Here is an 18191-nt window from a genome sequence, read left to right as displayed (position 1 = left end):
GTGCCTGGCTCATTGTGAGCCTGGTCAGACATTAAACTTCTTAGGTACCACCACCACAATGACAGATTTATTTCTTACTGTAATTGCTGGGCAAGCAGCTGTCCCACACTAAGGTAGCTTAAATAAGCTTTCCTTGCTATTATGTCTGTGGGATGTTGATGCATTATACTTAAAGCAAGTATTTTAAGATAGTTGTTGAAGGAATACACATATATTATTTTTCTCCCCAATAGGAGACTGCATTTTAAAGTAAACCTCTCATCCCTGCTGAGATATCTCCTCTTCTATACATTTGAAGCTGAACATCACCTCCACTCCCCATGCCATCTGTTCAAGAGGGCTGTATCTTGAAAAAATATTTGACTAGTGGATTATCAAACATGCAAATCCAGCTAAAGTATCTGAGTAAAAGGATTGGCAGCAGGCATTAAATAAGGCCTTTAATTTTAGTCTTATTCACCAAGTTCAGCTTCATGACGAGCAGCCAGGGAGGGCCTGTCAGTGTGGGGGGTGGGGGCAGAGGTGCTGGGCTGCAGTGATGGGCACAGCCAGCAGCTCCCTCCCTCCCTGGCAGAAATGATCCCACCGGGAGCTGTCGGGCACCACCACGCCGCAGACCAACCTCGGACCACGTCCCCTTGCCACGTAGGCTGGCGCAGGCCAGACCCACACACACTGCCTGGAAAATGCTCACATCTGGCTTTCACGTGACTCGAGCGTGCCTCAGCAATTCATCATCTGGATAACTCACTCCTGCAGGGGAGAAATCCACAACCAGGGAGCCCTTTCCTGAGCTGGAACAGAGGAGTGGGGCCAGAGGATCGTGTGCTTGACAAACTGCACAGTGACACGCTCACAGCTGCGTTTTCACAGCCTCATCCAGTCCTTCGTCCTTTCTAAAAGTACAAACACAAAGAAAACTTAGTCCCAATTTTCCACTCTGTTTACTTCTGCAAAAACCCATTTTAATCCCGTTTGCAGACCCAGAAGTATCCAGGACTGTTTAGTTTTTGTTCTGGCAGCCATTGCTCACATTAACTCTTTCCACATGGCAAGTGGGGATTGTTTCCCACATGATCCCAGTGGTACAGCCCCTGCACATACAGTTTTGTACCAGTTCCAAGTTTTGCTGGGAAGTGCCTTGAATATCTGAATGCTAATCCACATCTACAGCTGTACAAACTGAGAGCATCACCCCTCTGAGGGAAAAACCAGCCTCCAGCCCTGCCAAAGAGGAGGGCAGAAAAGCCCCAGACATTGCACTTGGAAACTCACAGGTATGTACACATGCTGGGATTCATGTGTGGCTCAAAAGATGGAGCAAGAGTCAAGTCCCAGCTGTGAAGGAGCCATGCTGCCAAGCACAGAACACTCAGCAGCACTGGAGTGTCCAGGCAGAGCTGGCCATAATCAGTGCATACATTGTAACCCCTGCTGGACACCTCTGGAGGTAAAGCTTCCAGCCATTTCTGGTTAAGTGAGCTACTCCATCCAGAGTGAACTGGAGAGAGGGTTTGTGCTGTCACGCAGCCTGGACACAGGCCAGCTCGAATGGGCCAGGTGTGAAGCCATGCACAAAGCTAGATGCATTAGGGAGTGCTATTTTAGGGGTGAGTGCTCTCAACTGCTAAGGACACACATTCTACATCCAGATTTCCAGAATCTGGGGACAGAGTGCTCACCAGCATGAGACTAAGTTCCTCAAATGCCCAGGGAAGATTTTATCTGCTCCTCTCAGCCAGCCAGACCCATCTGTGCCCCATACAGATTCCTGCAGTGGTTGAGGATCAGCACCCTCTGCTCCAGCTCCCAAATGCACTTCTCACCTGCCTTACCCAGTGTGCCAAAATCAAAATACCAGCACTCTCTGTGCAAGAGAGGAAAAACCCACGCAGGCAGCGTTAATACCATCTGCCACTGACAGACAGAAGAGGGAGGAAGAACAGGAGCAGATGGAGAACAGAGAATTTCTTAAAACCAAGAGAAATGCCATTATATGCCCTAAGGTACCAAGTGCTTTCTCTGTGCTCGGCTGAAGACACTCTGAGGCATTTGCAGGGTTCAAACTGTTCTACCATGGCTGTGCTCAAGCCACACCTCATTCTTCCAGCCCTGCCTGCACCCAGTGTCCCTGCCCTCCCTCCTGGACACAGGGCTCTCTGCAGCACCGATGCTGAACTGGGAACGGCAAAGAACACAAACACATTCTTTTCCCTAATCCTGCACCCTGTCCCCACACTTCAGTTTAAAAGCCAAGGAGCGAAACAAAAAACCCACACAGCATACAAACATCTCTTTCCATCTTACCCCATCTTCCTCCCACCCCAGCATGTGGGCCACCCAGAAGATGACAGTGATCCTATACATCTAATGGGCCACACGTCCTGTCAGCAGAAAACTGAAGCAGTGCAGAATAAAGTCTCCTATCTGCTCTTCTCGTCAGTAGCCTCAGGCAGAAGTCCAAAGCACTTCAGTTTAAGCAGTGACTTTAAAAATATGGTGTACAAGGAGAAGTGTGAGATCAGCTTCCTTCTGCCAGAACACTACAGACTGGATTTGGAGTGTGGGATTGGAGTGGACAGATTCACACCTTGACTGAAGATGCAGAATTGGGTCACACACGCACAGATGCTGCAAGGACATGAAATCTGCCTGACTTAGCAGCAGCTCTTCCTCAAATTCTGCTCTCTGCTAGTGCACCTGAGCACAACAGCAGTAGTTTTGCCTTGGAAAAAAACAACCCAAACCCACAGAATGGATGCTCCTCTAGTTATATGAAAAGCTTGTTTTAAAAAAAAGACTTATGGTCTCGCTAAAAAAAAAATCAGGGAAGAAAATTAGGTTTTTGGGGAATAACTGCATCAAGCAAAAGCCAATAGACTGATCAGAAGTTTAGCAAATTCACTACATGAGGAAAAATAATTGTCAGTCATGAGAAGAGGAAGCTCTATCATTGATGACTGAATTCAAGATGCACATTGAGATCATTAACTACTAACTTCTTCCAGAACCAGGCCCAAGATGTATATCCCCAGTAATTAAATGAAAAGGTTTGTTTGGCCGTTAACTGCTATTGCTTTTGCCTACTTTGCCTACTCTATCCTTCTTTTATTACAAACTCCTTTATCTTCCTGAAAAGGAACAAAAAAAAAAAAAAAAAAAAAAAAAAAGGCAGCTATTTGAGAACCAAAATGTTCTGCCAGAATCTGCTGTTTTTAAATTCCATGCAGTAATTAGTACACACAGCCAAGCAGGTTAATCGTATGATGAGGGAACAGATCACAATTTCTGATCGAGAGCAATCTTGTCAGTACATGCTTGTGAAGTTATAAAATACTGAGTGGCAAACTATCTCATCCAGTTATCCTCATCAACAGGCCAAGTGGCACCAAGGAGCCAGTCCACCATCCCTGCTTCTGCCCTAATTGTAGGAAACAATGCAAGGAGCACAGGGCACACGTGTGATTCATCAGGACACAAACAAGAGCACATGCCTCAGTCTGCAGGGATCATGTCATACCACAGATTTCTTACAAGGATTAAGACACCAAGTTACATGGTTTAAGATGTTCCTGTGACCTTGCCATGGGCGTGGACAGATTTGCATCCCTATTCACCACCTTAAAAAAAACCAAAACAACCTTCCAAGCTAAAGCTTTCAGAGGAACTATAGGGAGACAGACTTCAGAGACAAACACCATGAGAGCAGAATGACTCAAAGTAACATTTGAGTTAAAAACCACATTTGAACTTTGTTGCTACTACCTGGGCTCAGAATTCACTGAGCAATGACGAAGTCCCTGCTTGGGGCAGGTAGCCCCCAGCATCTGCTGCAGTCGCCACTCTGAGAGAAGAGGCATTGCCTCATGCTGGGATTGACCATGGTAGTTAATTGGATTTTTCAGCCTCTTTAGTAACACACTTAGATTTGGCTTCTTTGAGAACCCAGTTAAAAGGCTTAGGAGTTCTTCTGGCTGAGAAGGTAAAACTGAGACAGATTTCACAGTCAGCTGGATTAGTTGAGGCATCCCCCAGTTCTAATACTAAACACAACTCCAGATGACATCCCATCAATACTGCAGCAACCTTAAGGCAAAGGAAAGGCAACACTATGTGCCTCTAGGAGCAGTCCTTCCTTCTCCCTCTACTGCAGTCATTTCCCACAATATTACCAAACACCTGCCAGGGCTGGAGGCTGTACATTCCCTGCTCACCCTGTGCCCATGCGTAGCTAAGTGCTTGCCACAGGCCTGTGAAGCTGGCAGAGACCTCCACACTCAATTCCATCAACCAGGCTTTGTTCCCAGGGTCACCACCGCAGTCCTGGAACAGGTAAAACCAGCTCCAGCCACACAGCCCTGCTGGTCCAGCTGGGAGCTCACACATTTGTCACCCCATAGTATGATTAAGCACAGAAAGGGTGGCACACACTATTCATTTTCTCCACATTGTCTTAAAGGAGGCAGCTCAGGTTAAGTCAAGAAAATAAAGCTCATTCATAAAAAGGAAAAAAAAAAGACAGCAAGCAAGACATGCCATGGAACTCTAAGTGCAGGCTAGACACATGCAGAGTGACAGGGTTAGAAAGGTTACGCTCTGAAGTGAAGAGCACAGCTCAGCTGTAAGGACAGAAAAAGCCACAAGTTGAGCCATTTCCCTTGGTAATTATAAAGGAAACAGAAAAAACCCTATCCCAAATAATACAAAAAACCAGCAATTAAGGCACTCCCTGAAGCTGTCAGAGTGCACATCCTTGGTGCACGAGGGCAAGAAAGAAAGTTTCTCTAGTAATGAAGAATTAGGCTGAGGAAGCAACTTGGGCCATCAGCTCCACCCGTAATTCCTAGGCAGCATCTCACAAAGTGATCAGCCACCAGGGCCCTTGGTGTTTTCACAACAATCTGCTTCTTTCTCACTTGAGGCCCCGCTTCTGTCATTGCTGAAACTCTCTCAACTCTGCTTAGTAATTTCCCCACTGAGGGAAAGACAGCATTACAGATGTTTCTATAAAAAGTTTGTGAAGTATCTTCCAATGGACGCTGAAGTTTTTATTTACTTGCCAGCAGATATATCCTTGCTAGTTTTAGATTACAGGAGGGAAAGAAAACAGTGATTGTTGGCTGTGTGTAGCCATAATCTTGCTAGTCCAAAAACTGGACAGGGAAATCCAGCTGAAAGATGGTTTACTCATTCAAGGAAGCCTCATCAGCATCCTGAGGCAACACTGGCTTGAACCAAATCATTAACTTGATATTCTAAGTGCCCAATTACTACTTGAAATAGGCTTCAGCTGCCAGACTCAGCCAAAGCACAGCCAGCTCCATGCAGACAGGATCTGAACAGTGAGGGAAAGGAAACACTGCAGGACTGATGGAGCCATAACTTCCATTTTATTAAAGCTTATTCCCCTTCACTTGGAGGAGCGCCCTACAGCATAGCACCAAGGTGCCAGAGGAAGCCACCAAGCAAAGGCTGTGCCCCCAGCAGCCAGATGGGCAGTCAGAGCAGGAGCAGTTTGGTTATGGTTCTAGAAGGGGATGGCCAGCAGTGCTCCTGCTCAGGCACATGGACAGTTGTGACCACAAGGGCTTGGTCACCTACAGGGCAGGTGACAGAGATCACTTTGAAAGCACCTCTTGTGCTGGATCTGACCTCAAGGTGAGCAAAGAGAGTCCTCTCAGGAGTTAAGAAGCACTGAGATTCAGTTTAGAAAAGTTGTGGAGCCCACACCAGCTCCCTATTGCCACCAAACAGCAGGCCCCAGATGCTTCAGCTTCCTGACTGGGATCCGACTTCTTTGGCATGAAACCAGCCAGGAAAGATTCTCAGCAAGGGGAGAGGGCAAGATCTTACCTCAGGAGTCTGCAGCTTTCTCTAGCCAGCAAGGGGGTTTGTGAGGTGGGTGACACAATGATATCTTTGGGGAGAAACATACTCCAACTGGTTTTATAAGCCACATCAGGATTAGCAGATATCTCAAGGGTTAATTAGTTCACCATGCACAGATGGTAGCTGGTAGGGTTTGCAGAATGGATTAACCTAATCTGTTGCTTGTAACGTACCATACAAATATCCATTCCTAGATTTGCAGCAATTCTACCCTTATTTAGATTTGGGGACAGAAAAACCACACAATGGATGCCAGCATAGAAGTAATGCCTGTTTTGATAACAAATGAGTAGCTGTTCACTTGGCTAATGCAATTGACAAACTGGAGTTTGAAAAGTAATTCCTTCCCATTTTGCTGCAGAGGGTCCTTGGGTGGACCAAGAAGAGCCCATTTGTTGCAAGTGTACAGAATATGCTCATGTAACCTCTCACAGTTGTACTGAGGGCTCTCCAGCACTGACAGATGGTCACAGAGCAACAATTCAATTGCCTGGAAACATGAAGGCAGCTTTCTGAGCAGCTCTGCAGCGTGTCAAATAAAGCCCCCCAAGTCCAAGGCACCAGCACATGTGGCATTTCAGGCCACAGCAAATGTCTGTGCCTTCACAGAGCCCCAGGTCTCTGAGCTGGCTGCAGGTTAAAGCATTTATAATTAGATCACATCCAGGCAAAGGGCTGTGTGTTTACACAGCCCTTTGCACAAGAGGAAGCCTGGCTCAGGGCTGGCATGCAGAGATGCCCCAGATCAGCACAAGACTCCCCTTTGTTTAGCTAAGGACATGCCACGCTATTGCATTTGGTTCAGAAGGTCTCAAATGTTTACAACCAGCATCAACTGCAGCAGTAAATGTTTCCATAACTCCTGTTAAACTCTGAACTTATCCAGTTTCTCCCTGCTCTAAGGGGTGAGCAGAGGACTAGCTAGACACTCACTCTGGCAAGGCAGAGGTCAGGGTAGAGGTGATGTTGGCTGTCTGAGGCATTCTCTGGATGTTTCTGCAATTGGCCACGCTGGTGTCATGCCTGCACATGCCTGAGACACAGCAGCTGTGGGATTCCTGCTGGACAGTGTGGGACAGCTGTGCTCACACCCAGCAGCCTCCTCCCAGCACAGCTTTGGTCAAGACACAGGATGTTCATAAGGTCTCATTTGTTGGGAGGTGCTTGCATTTAAAAATGCCTATTTGTCTCTTGTTTAAAGATGCAGTAGTTCCATGCACCTACAGAAGAAACTGCATTTCAAAGCTGTTTGTTATCTTGAAAGACCATCACAACAATCCTGAAAATCTGTGCTTATTTACCCCATCCCTTTTTCAAGTGTCATAAAGCTGATCTTTGTTAGAGGCTGTGACTGGCAATGCCCTTGGCATGTTCCTTTGCTCGTTGCGTGCATGCTCCCACAACATCCAGCTCCAAACAGAAGGAAGCATTCCTCATCCAGCTCCAAACAGAAGGAAGCATTCCTCTGCCATTCCAAAATCAAGCAAGGAGATGGCTGAGAACAGAGTCCCTTTATGCAGCTCCATTTGTTCATAGCACTGCTTCACATTCCTCTTTGTACAGGGCGAGTGCAGAAAGGGTGTCCGTCCCTCAGCTCCAGTGTGTCCAAGCCCTGGCTGCACAAACAGCCCAGCACCAAAAGGAAAGAAGTGCAGAAGGAGATCTGGCAGCATGAGGAGCTGGACAGCCAAAGGAGGGAGCCCAACCTGGGTGCCCCTGGCAGGGATGAATGACCATGGCACTTGGGGTGCTCAGGGCAGGGGACAAAAGAGTCCAGCAGGGCAGAGCACCCACAAATGGCATCTCAGCTACACTGACTCTACTGCTTTTCTCATGATGTCATGGCAGATCAGCTCCAACTTGCCCCAGAGCCACAGGAATGGAGAGGGAGCAGTTTCCTTCCACTCCCAAAGCAGTTCCTCACATCTCTGGCACATGAATTGCAATACTCTTTCATGTAAACTGGTGCACTGAGCCCAAAGCTCTATGTGCCTCCTAATGCTGTTCCAGGTCAGTGCTAAATCAGGTTGCCCCAGAGACTTCAGCAACGTTTTTCAAAGATTTTTTCATGGCCCAAAAGCCACCAGTGGTCAGGATGTGGCACTGAGCCAGGAACTCCCACACTCAGCTCTGCCCTCTACCAAAAAGTCACTTGGACTTTTTTATTTATGGTCAGCCCCTCTAGAGAAGGCACTGCTGCCAACTTAATTCACAGGCTGTTGGGAACACACACTTTCCTTAATATTACATTTAACAAGTCCTAGAAGTGCAACCCAGACAGAAGCTTTGCAGGAGATTAGGAAGCCCAAGCATGCCCTAATTTATTTGTGGGACCAGCACCTTGTACCATGCTTGCCCCTTCACTACCACACCCCACCTCAGGGAAATTCAAGGAAAGGTACCCAAAGTATTGGCCTGCAAAGGCAGCTGCCAATTGATACCCAGGCCACCAGGGTTAAGCAACAGCTTCTCTTTAGTGCATCACTTAGCTTATTATAGGATGGCAGCTTAAAAGCCCTCATAATTATCCAACAAATCAATCTAGACAGTGATATTCATTGCAGTCCAGTATATTACATTTATTTTCCCTTCCCTTCCAGAAACTAAGCCACTGCAGTGTTTCTTTATCATCTTAAAAAGCAGGAAGAAAAAAAAAATCCTCCTCTCCCTGCACACAGGCCAGAGTTTTCCAGGAGTCAGTATTGGTTTGAAAGGCTTCTCTTTGGATGCCCTGAATGCAATTTGAAGCATCCAAGGTTCCAAACAAAGTCAATGAGAGTTGCAGGTGCTCAATGCTGCTTAGGGAAAAAAAAAATTAAAAAATAGAAAGCCCTGACACATCCAGCTCACAGCAGCCAAACCCAGAGGCCCATAATTGCACATCCCTATTGAAAACACATCTGTAAAAATCACTAAGACCTACATGGGGAGGGGTAAAATTGGATTTATATAGTCTCAAATCAGAGTTTTATAGGACATTTCAATCCAGGATTTTAAGAGCAAAACACTGAGCTACAGCCTCTGAGGCAGCCCAAACCTAGACACAAGCATTGAGAACATTTTGCATGAGAAGCCTCCTCAGAGCATTTTGGAAAGGCATGACAAACGATTCAAATCAGCAGAGAAAAAGATATCCTTCCCCTCCAGAAAAGAACCCCAACTCTGACTCTGCACTTTGACCATTTGCAATGAAAAATAAAGAAATGTAATGCAATGATCATCTCACATTGGAGATGGAGCCGTATAAATACAGTTAGAGAAAAGCAGTCATTTTAACTGCAATAGTGTATACGGTTTATGGTATACATATAGCTATATAGCATACAGATATAGTTCTTCTATACAGTGCAAAGGAAGGAAACTGATGCTTATCTCCAGCAGGATTCAGCAATAAAAAGTTAAACTGCTACACAATTTCATACCACACGAAATAAACAGAAGGGGAAAAGCAGGGGGCTAAGGACACCTCTAGAATCATGCAGCACATAAAAAAAGCCTGGTGTCTTACCTGATTTCCTCTTTGAAGATCCATAGTCCCTGAAAAAAAGACAACAACAAATAGACATGGTTAGAGCTGGGAACGGTGCTGCGAGAACGGGTGCCTCCCAAATTTCCACCCATACGCTCCAGGGCTGGTGCTGCGCCCTCTCTCCCTCCCTGGGAGCGGAGCTGAGGGCACCGCGCACGGGCAGCACCGGGCCCCTGGGCAGCACCGGGCACGGGCAGCACCGGGCACGGGCAGCACCGGGCCCCTGGGCAGCACCGGGCACGGGCAGCACCGGCCCCCGGGCAGCACCGGCCCCCGGGCAGCACCGGCGGGGCTGCGGCAGCACCGGGGGCTCGGAGCATGTGATCAGCCGGGCAGAGCGAACCATCCACCGCCGGCGAGGCAGGGGAGAGGGGTATCATTCTTTCCCCTTTAAATTGCGCTGTTAAATGCACAGCTACTGGATTAACCCTTAGCGTGCCCCCGGAGAGGAGCGGGGGTGGGAGCTGTTTGCTGCAGGGATGCGGCGGCTCCGGGCTGAGCTGGCGCGGCTGGCAGTCCCGGACTAATTAATTTGTGAATAACCTCCGGTGCTCTCCTAGTTATCTCTGACAAGCACTTGGAAAGCACAAGAGGGAAAAAAAAAACCCAAACAAACCTAAACAAACCCCAAACTTTGTCTTTTCTTCTTTCTCTCAGCATAGAACACGCACCCTTACTATTCCATAGTGATTTAAAGGGTGCTGGCACCTCCACTCATGCACAACAGCTGAAACCCCACACAGCTGCTATGGGAAGGGAAGAAATTACAGAAGGAGCTGCAAGAACCGATTGGGATAAGCAAAACCGAGGACAGACACACTTGGCTGATGGCTGTGCTTCCCCGGGGTGCCCTCCGGAGCCGGTGAGCCCCAGTCCTGGCACGGGCAGCCCGGGCAGAGGCAGCGCCGCTGTGCCCGCACAGTGCCCACCTGGCAGAACCACCCACGGCAGGCTCTCCTCGCAGGAATCCCACCGGAGGGGCAGGCAGCAGCCTCTGCATTCTGGGGGGCTGGGCTGTCAGAAGTGGGGGTTTGTCCCTTGCGCCTTGCTCCATCTCCCAGGGGATCAGAGAGGGATTATCCCAAACTGTTTATTTAAGGAGAGTTTGGGGGCTCAGCTGAAGAGCCCCCAACGCTGTCTTGAGGGCAGAATTATGTCTACCTGTAAACTCTGTTTCTCCCAGAATTTTGTGTGCATCCCCATTTTGTGTACATACCCCCATGACTAGGAGACATGTCTAGGATTTACTTCCAGTGAGTAATAATTGGGAATTTTTTGTACCCTCTTTTAATTTCCCAGTGTCATTCTACTTCAATTAAATGGTTGTTTTCTCAGCCATATCTGTAGCTGTATTTGATGTGATGATGCTACTGCTCATGAATAAGTTGCTTCTTCTACAGAAGTGATATCATATGCAAATAAAATTCCTCTATATGGTGCCTGAAACAGATCCCTCAGACCAAGCCAGGGATGGCACAATCCCCAAAATGTAGTTCTCTACCCCAGCTTGGCTCCCATGCCAGTCTGGAGCTTTGTAGAGCTGTCAATACAGCTCTCCTGGCATGCAGAACTCAATTCACATGATTAGAAATGAGGTATTGATTGATTGATTGATTGATTGATTGTTAATTAGAGGAAATGAATTAATAATATAATTATAAAATAGTTATTTGCATCACTACCACCACCCAATTCACAGGGTTTAGTGAAAAATAAAGAAAAGCCAAACAACCTATGGGGCCAGTTTTCCTCTTTCCATTTAGTCTTTCTGTATGTTTTAAAGTCAGCTTTATTTGGGTTCTGATTTTGGAGTTCCAGAAAAAAACCCAGGTACCCTGTATCTCCCTGTCTTGTTACTTTTTTGTACACCCACATTTCACTCATAAAGTCAGAGTAAAGCAGTATCATATAAAATGAAGCTTGAAATAAAATGTTCATCTCCACAGTGAAACTCTGAAATCCAAAACTTGTTCCTCCCAGCAAGGACAGAAAAAAAAATAGAAAGCAAAGAAGATATAGCAAATAATCTTTCTGGCTGTGTAAAGTGCTCTTTGTCTTTATATTCTTCAACCCTTTTCTGCTAAAGAAGAAAGCCTGTGTTCCTGTTTTGCAATAGCAGCAGCAAGGAGCCCTGCCTGGCTCCATGTTTAATTTTTTTAATGTCTTACTATCCTGCATATGACTCATTGATGTATCTTCCCTCTTCCAAGTGATGATATATAAGGGTAATTCTTCTCAGCCTCACTGTTTTCAATGAAGCATTAATGTGAGGCTGAAGTATTGGTTTATGTCTCCAAACCAATAGAGGAAATTATTTAATGGTTTCTCTTAACTGTAACAATTTCCAAGTAGAAACTCTGATCTCCTGCAACCCAGACTGCTCCTGGCACACTGTTGACCCTTAGATCAGACAAAAAATGTGATCTTACAAAAGAAAAACCCTTCCATGGAAAGGTACAATCAATGTAATATCTGTAGCTATGCAGGGAAGCTCACTTTCTTTTCAGCTCTTGCTCTTTTTATCTTTTCATCTTTATACACACACGTATTTCCATTCTTCTTCCATTTCTGTATGAGAACAGACACCACCATCCTAACTCCACTGCCAGCCACAGCTACAAGAATAACAATGAAAGCAGTGGAAGGAACTGAAAGTAGCTCTGGCAGGTCTCTTCATCATCCAGGATCACTCCATACTGAACAAACACCTATCTCAAAAATAGCATATTTCTAGCCTTTTCTGAATTAGAATCTAGCAATTTTGTTTAAAGTCTTCCTGTGGGCCACCACCTTTAGCTGATGCTGAGCCCCATTACTGGCAGGGAAAATATTTCCTGCTGCTGATGGTATTAAAACACAGCTGGTGCCAAGCACGTCACACAAGCTGGATACTCTCCTTCAATGACAAAGGAGAGGGAAGATGGATCTCCTTTCTCATCAGCATTAGCCCAGGATGACATTACTGATTTGAAATCTAGCAGTGAATGTGAAAGGAGGACCATAGACATTGCTATAAAGCTGGCTGCCTTGTTAGCACATTAAGCTATCCAGAGTCTGGAAATTTCTGAATCATAAAAAGATCTTATGTTGAATTAATATGTCACTTGCAATCTCATTTAAATATGAAGATTGTATTAACAATGTTATGGAAAAGTTTTATGGCACATCTTTAGGGACTGACTTTGCTGCTGCATTTAGTGAGAGTTAATAAACATTGATGTGTGTGCACATGTGTTTTGATCTATCTAAATACATACAGATACACACAAACAGTGGCACTATTAGAAAGTTGTTTAAAAAGTGAGAAGAATCCTGACATTTGTTCTATAGAGACTAAGAAATGTTCCAAGTGGAAAAGACTGGAGGTGACTAGGTGCATTGGTGACAGCTGTGCCCACCTGTTTTCTAATTCACTTTGATTTATATCCATCCCAGAGGGTTTCTCCCGCATCGCCTCTGGAGACCTGGCAAGTCTGCAAAGCCTCCTGCAGGACCAGCTTCCCTTGGAGGTGATGGGTTCAGTCAGGGGACCTCATCCCTGTGGGACCCATGGTGCAAAGGCTCTTTTGAAAGCTTCTCCCCCTTGCTGTGGGACAGCAGACCCAGAAAGTTCACTCTCTGGGATTCCTCCTTTCCCAGATACGTCACACTTTAGCCTGGGGCCTCTGCCTGTCAGTAAAGCAAGGCTTGGCTTCAACTCATTTAGCAAAGATTTCAGACAACCATGAGTTTCAGCTATGAGGGAAAACAGTGCCTGCAAAGCATGAGGAGCTGTCAGACCCATGGCTGGGGGAGCTGCACAGAAGACACTGCAGCAGACGGGACAGAAGCTAAGAGAGAGCAAATCATCTTCCTGTCTCTTTCTCAGTGTTCTCTGTCCAAAGGCGATGAGACAGTGACAAACCCTGAGTAATGGAGGTCAGCCTGTATCCTCGAGAGTGTTTGAATACATAAATTGGAATTATTCTGTATTTGTTGGCTTTTGCTAATTCATGTTTAAGTACATTGTAGTCATTTCTGTTCCCAGGCTCCTTAATTCCTAAAAGTCTCTAGTGGGGTGGGCAGACTGTGGTGAAGATATATGACATTTCAAGCAAACAACTCAGATTATCATTTAGTCACCAATGATTTGCCAGGCAGATTAAAAGCACAGAAATATTTTTACAAGGAAGTCCACTCTCTCCTTCCCAACACTTAAGTTTGCAGTCAGTAATGAAGACGGCTTTTTCACAAACTGTTTTTCTTAGCACTGCTTTCAGATTCTGTGACACTATTTTTAAAGTAAACCAGTACAAAAATACTTTGCTACTACTCTTTATGTGCACAGGAATTCGAGCCTTGAGAATATATTTGTATCTTGAAACACTCCTTATTTTCATCAACAGCCAGACTGTCATTTTCTATTTGAGACAAGGCACAAAACCAAGTGTGACTGAGAACTGGCACCTGCCTATCACCAAGGACTATGGTTGAACGAGCACCTAACACCTTAATATTATCCAAACACACAGGAGCTATATGGAGAGTGGAGGGTTGTAATTCATACTTGTGGTACTCAGAGTGCAGAAGCTGAATCATGTGCATGAAGGCATCTCCATTCCCAGTGAGCTCTGAGACCCATATGACATGTAATAAAGCAAAAATTAACTCTGTGTGTTATGCATTGGGAATAGAAACTCAAACAGATGGATGCACACAGCTATACATTTTACCCCTACAGCATTCCATGCTCTGATATCATGAAACCACAGCTGATCTCTTTCCTGAGCCAAAGAAACAGATGAAGGCTTTCTTCCTTCTTCTTCTTCATATTTTTTTAGAAAGCATTCTGTTCATTTCCTGACATAAATCGTTGCATTGTGGAGCCCTCTCCACCATGAATCTGTCCTTTCTGAGCTGAGCTCGAGCTTTCCAGCCCTGTGAGAAAGGGCCCCATTGTGGTGGTCCCAAGACTCCAGAATTCCTTGCCGCGAGCAAGAGGGGCTTGTGGGGCAAGAGGAGAATCTGACTTCCACCCCAGGCATTTCTCACTGGCTGGACAGGGCCTCTGCTGCTGCTAAGAGGGGTAAACCACTGTGCAATCACATCCTTAAGAGAACAGGGACAAAACAAAAGAGAGGATTTTGCCTTCCTGTCACCTTCCTGTTGTCTTCACAGCGTGTCTGCAAAGCCAACAGCCCAACTAAATGTACTCTGTACTTCTGCTTAGGCTGCAGTGACTTTCTCTGCACTCTATAACAAAGGTGGCCCAGTTGGCTCACCAGGACCCAACTGGAGATCCTGATTTAGTGCTTTAGTGACTTCTGACAGCTTGCTTGAACCCAGCAACTTAAAATTCAACCAAAGTTTTCCCTGTGAAACTCTAAGCACAACACTGGAAAACTTATTAAGGGCAGAAGAGATCTCCCCTTTACCAGTAACCTTAGCTTGCATGAAAAGGCCAAGGTTGGAAGGAGATGGACACTGTCTCCTCTCCAGCAGTGCTCCCTATACCTGAATCCATGGATTTCTATCATGAGGCAGAGGTGCAGGACAAGGAAAGGCAGTATCCTCTGTTCTGCACTTATCCTGGAGATTAGCCCCCCACCATGTCCAAAGTGCAGGGGATGCAGAAGCTCCAGGACAAGTGACATCCCCATGGCCATCTCAGCCTCACACGGACACACTGTGCTTGAGAGCAGCAGCCACTTCTAACTTTATGTAGAATGGGTGTTAGAAGGACAAGAGATGGTTTGAGGCACCCAACCCTTTCCCTAAAATCTGTGGCATTTCTTTACTAAATGAGTAAGAAATGCCACAGATTTTTGTCCCAGGATTCCTCAGCAGTGAAGTTGATTGTTTGGCTCCAGAGAGCAACTTTAGTATTTGGCTCAGGCTAAAGAAATTCAGAATTAGCCTCTCGCATTTTTACAATTATATTTTTATGATGAAATTATCCTCCTGGAGGAAGGCAGAGCTTTGAAAATGCACATTCAGCATTTCACCAGGCTGTGAGGTACAGGGCAGGGCGCTCTGACAGCAAAGCCCAGCCTCTCTGGCACCAGGGAGAGATGGCTCAGCACAGGCTGGGGCTGCAGAGCACTGGAGCAATGAGCTAAGGCCATGTGATCCTCTACTGCAAGCAGCCTTGAAAAAGACAACACAAATGTTTATAGCAAGTTTTTCCTGGAAAGAAGTATAAAAACAAGGTCTTGCCTAAGAGTCACATCCTCATCTGTTTCTGGTTTACCTTGTTTATTCTTACAGATGGCAAATCTCTCCACAGGACAGAAAAACCTATTTACCTTAGCAAGAACTCTGCGTGGATGTGTTCTTCGCCTCCTCTAAACTGACCCTGCTTGTCCCTTGTGGGGAGGCCAAATTTATCTCTGTCTTACAATGACCAAGCATGTGTCACTTTATTATAGCCTTTACAGCATAAATGCTGAGTGATAAAAACAAGTTAATAAAAATTAATCATTCTCATGTGCAGGTTTTCCAGTTATGCCCTTCACTTGGGAATTTTATTACAAACAGCTACATGCAGATACAACATGCATAAAAGATGCATCTAATCAGAGTTACAAATTAAGTATTGAGTATCAGAGTAATAAATTCAAATGTACCTTATAAACTGGTCGGGCTAATGAGCTTGCATATACATCATATGAATCTGATTAAGAGCTTAAGAAGTCTGCACAGGCTTTGAATCTTTACTTCATTTTCTTGAGCCCTCCCTGATTTGAGGGTGGGTGCCTCAAATTCTCGTTTCTGTAGATGTGGGTCCAATCTCTGCTTAGCAAGCACATTGTCCATTTGGGTTTCTAAACTGCAGCCCAAAGAGTCCCCACTGCTGTCCCTCTCTGGGGACATCTTCTGCTGTGTCACACTAACTCTGCCCAGAGCTGTGTGTGCAGTGCCTGGCCACTGCCTCCCCCACCTCCCTGTCCCTATGGGTGACCTGCCCAAACGAGGTTTCACCCCGGCCAGCCAGGCTGTGCCTGCTCATGGGAGGCAGGATGCCATCACCCCCAGCACAGCATGCATGGAACTGACCATGTCACCCCCAAAATGCCCATCCCAGAAAGACCTTGGAAATGGAGAGAGGGAAGGAAGAGGAGAAAACTCCCAAGTGACAGACTACCAAGACTCAACTCCTGCTCCAGACACAGCTTGTCCAAAAAGGCTTTTGCCCCTGAATTACTGCCCCAGGAAGAACAACTGGAGCAGAGCAGTTTAAATCAAAGTAAGAGAAGAGCTTCTGCATGTAACACAGCTGAATCAGGGTACTCACTGCTGTTAGACTTTGTAATCACCAAAACCAGGCACGGGTTCAAAAAGCAATGAGATAAATTCATGAAGCAAGGATAAATGGTGGCTATTGTACTCCATGCTCTGGATGTTTTGACCCGAAGAGTCCCATAGAGGCTGAATGCCAGAAACAGAGAGGATACACAAGGGAAGTTCACTCTGTATTTGCTTTGTTTCTTGTATTGGCTGTAAGCCACTGTAGGAGACAGGAGGCCAGATGGGGCCCAGGTCTCACCTAATTGTGGCCTTATAATATATTCTCCTGTAAAAGATCAGACTGGATTAGGATAAATTACATCCAAATCACACTGCATTACTCAGCACATTAAATTGTCCTTAATCACGTACTTTGATGGTCTAGAGTCCTCCTTAAATTTACCTCCTGTGCATATTTCTGTGCCTATTCTGTTGAAATCACAGCTGAATTTCAACTGTACATAACCAGGCTCTAATGAAAAGCCAATAAGGCTCTTTGATCAAGCTTTAATAGGACTCATCATGGGGACATACTCTACTGTGGCAAATGGTTTCCTCATCCTGTCTCTTTCAGAAATGTTTTGTGAGCCTTTAAAAGCAATTTAGTCCTGATTTATGTTAGCTAAGTGATTTCTGTTGCACATGTGAGTTACAAGAAAAGGGCTCTCATCTCTATTTACTACACTGTTCAGGAAATCAGTTATAAATGCTGTAGTGCCTTCAATGTCTCTGACTTCAATGCAGCGGAAACCAGCAATCTGAGTGAATACTTCATCATCCCCAATTCTCCCACATGTGCATCCACGACTTAAAGAGGCAACCTATAGGATATTTTTTTTTTTGTAAAGGGTACTAAGATTCTCTTGTCTAAGCTGTTTACCTAAGCTGTTTCCAGCAGATATTCAAGGAAACAAGCATGCAGGTCTTTATAATAGAGAGCATATGAAACATATTGATGAGTATCTTATAAAATTAGGTGTGTGTTCAATAGGAGTGAGCATCTCATCACACATTCAGAGGTGAGGAATGTGGAAGGGGTGACTGAGCAAGCTCATGTGGTCAGCCAGGGATGCAAAGCAACCCAAAATTTTGATGGCTTGATCTGACCTGCCAGAGGCATCCAACAAGCCCTGGGCACAGGTTAGAGCAGGTCTATTCACCCCAGGGGACAGATGCCAGCAGGAGCCATTGCAAAGTGCCTGTGGCCAGTGTTGTAAGTGCTGCAGCTGCTACTGCTTTCCTCAGGGGTTGCTGAGCAAAGACATTCCCAATTCTTCTCACTCCTCATCTTGGGCAGAGAGACCTGAGAAAGGAGAAGTGACCCAAACAACAGTGCTTTGGGGTGCCCTCCTCCTGCTCTCCCCTCCTGCTCTTGAGAGAAAGCCCTTGGGACACGCAATTCCCCTCAGACACCACATCACACCTGTGAACACAGCTCCCCATGATGAACAGGGCTGGTGACATCGAGCCCTTGGAACACCCACAGGACCAGGACCCTTTCACAGGG

The 18191-nt window shown here is 45.9% G+C and overlaps 1 protein-coding gene across 6 annotated transcripts in view; it reads right to left on the bottom strand.

The window, feature by feature from the left end:
* Positions 1-18191, bottom strand: part of SH3PXD2A (SH3 and PX domains 2A) — a 233285-nt gene that overhangs the window by 74240 nt on the left and 140854 nt on the right. For 4 of the 6 annotated variants that reach the window (XM_054276800.1, XM_054276801.1, XM_054276802.1 and 1 more), the window contains one exon: positions 9398-9426. In XM_054276800.1, coding sequence (XP_054132775.1) covers positions 9398-9426 — 29 coding nt within the window. Of the gene's footprint in view, positions 1-9397; positions 9528-18191 lie in introns of those variants that run through there. The other 2 variants (XM_054276805.1, XM_054276806.1) reach the window with 1 other exon arrangement.

The sequence above is a fragment of the Melozone crissalis genome, unplaced genomic scaffold (assembly GCF_028551555.1).
Source record: "Melozone crissalis strain CALT ecotype California unplaced genomic scaffold, PUWL_Pcris_2 ptg000019l_1, whole genome shotgun sequence".
Classification (NCBI taxonomy): Eukaryota; Metazoa; Chordata; class Aves; order Passeriformes; family Passerellidae; genus Melozone; species Melozone crissalis.
This window is presented reverse-complemented; position numbering and strand designations above follow the sequence as displayed.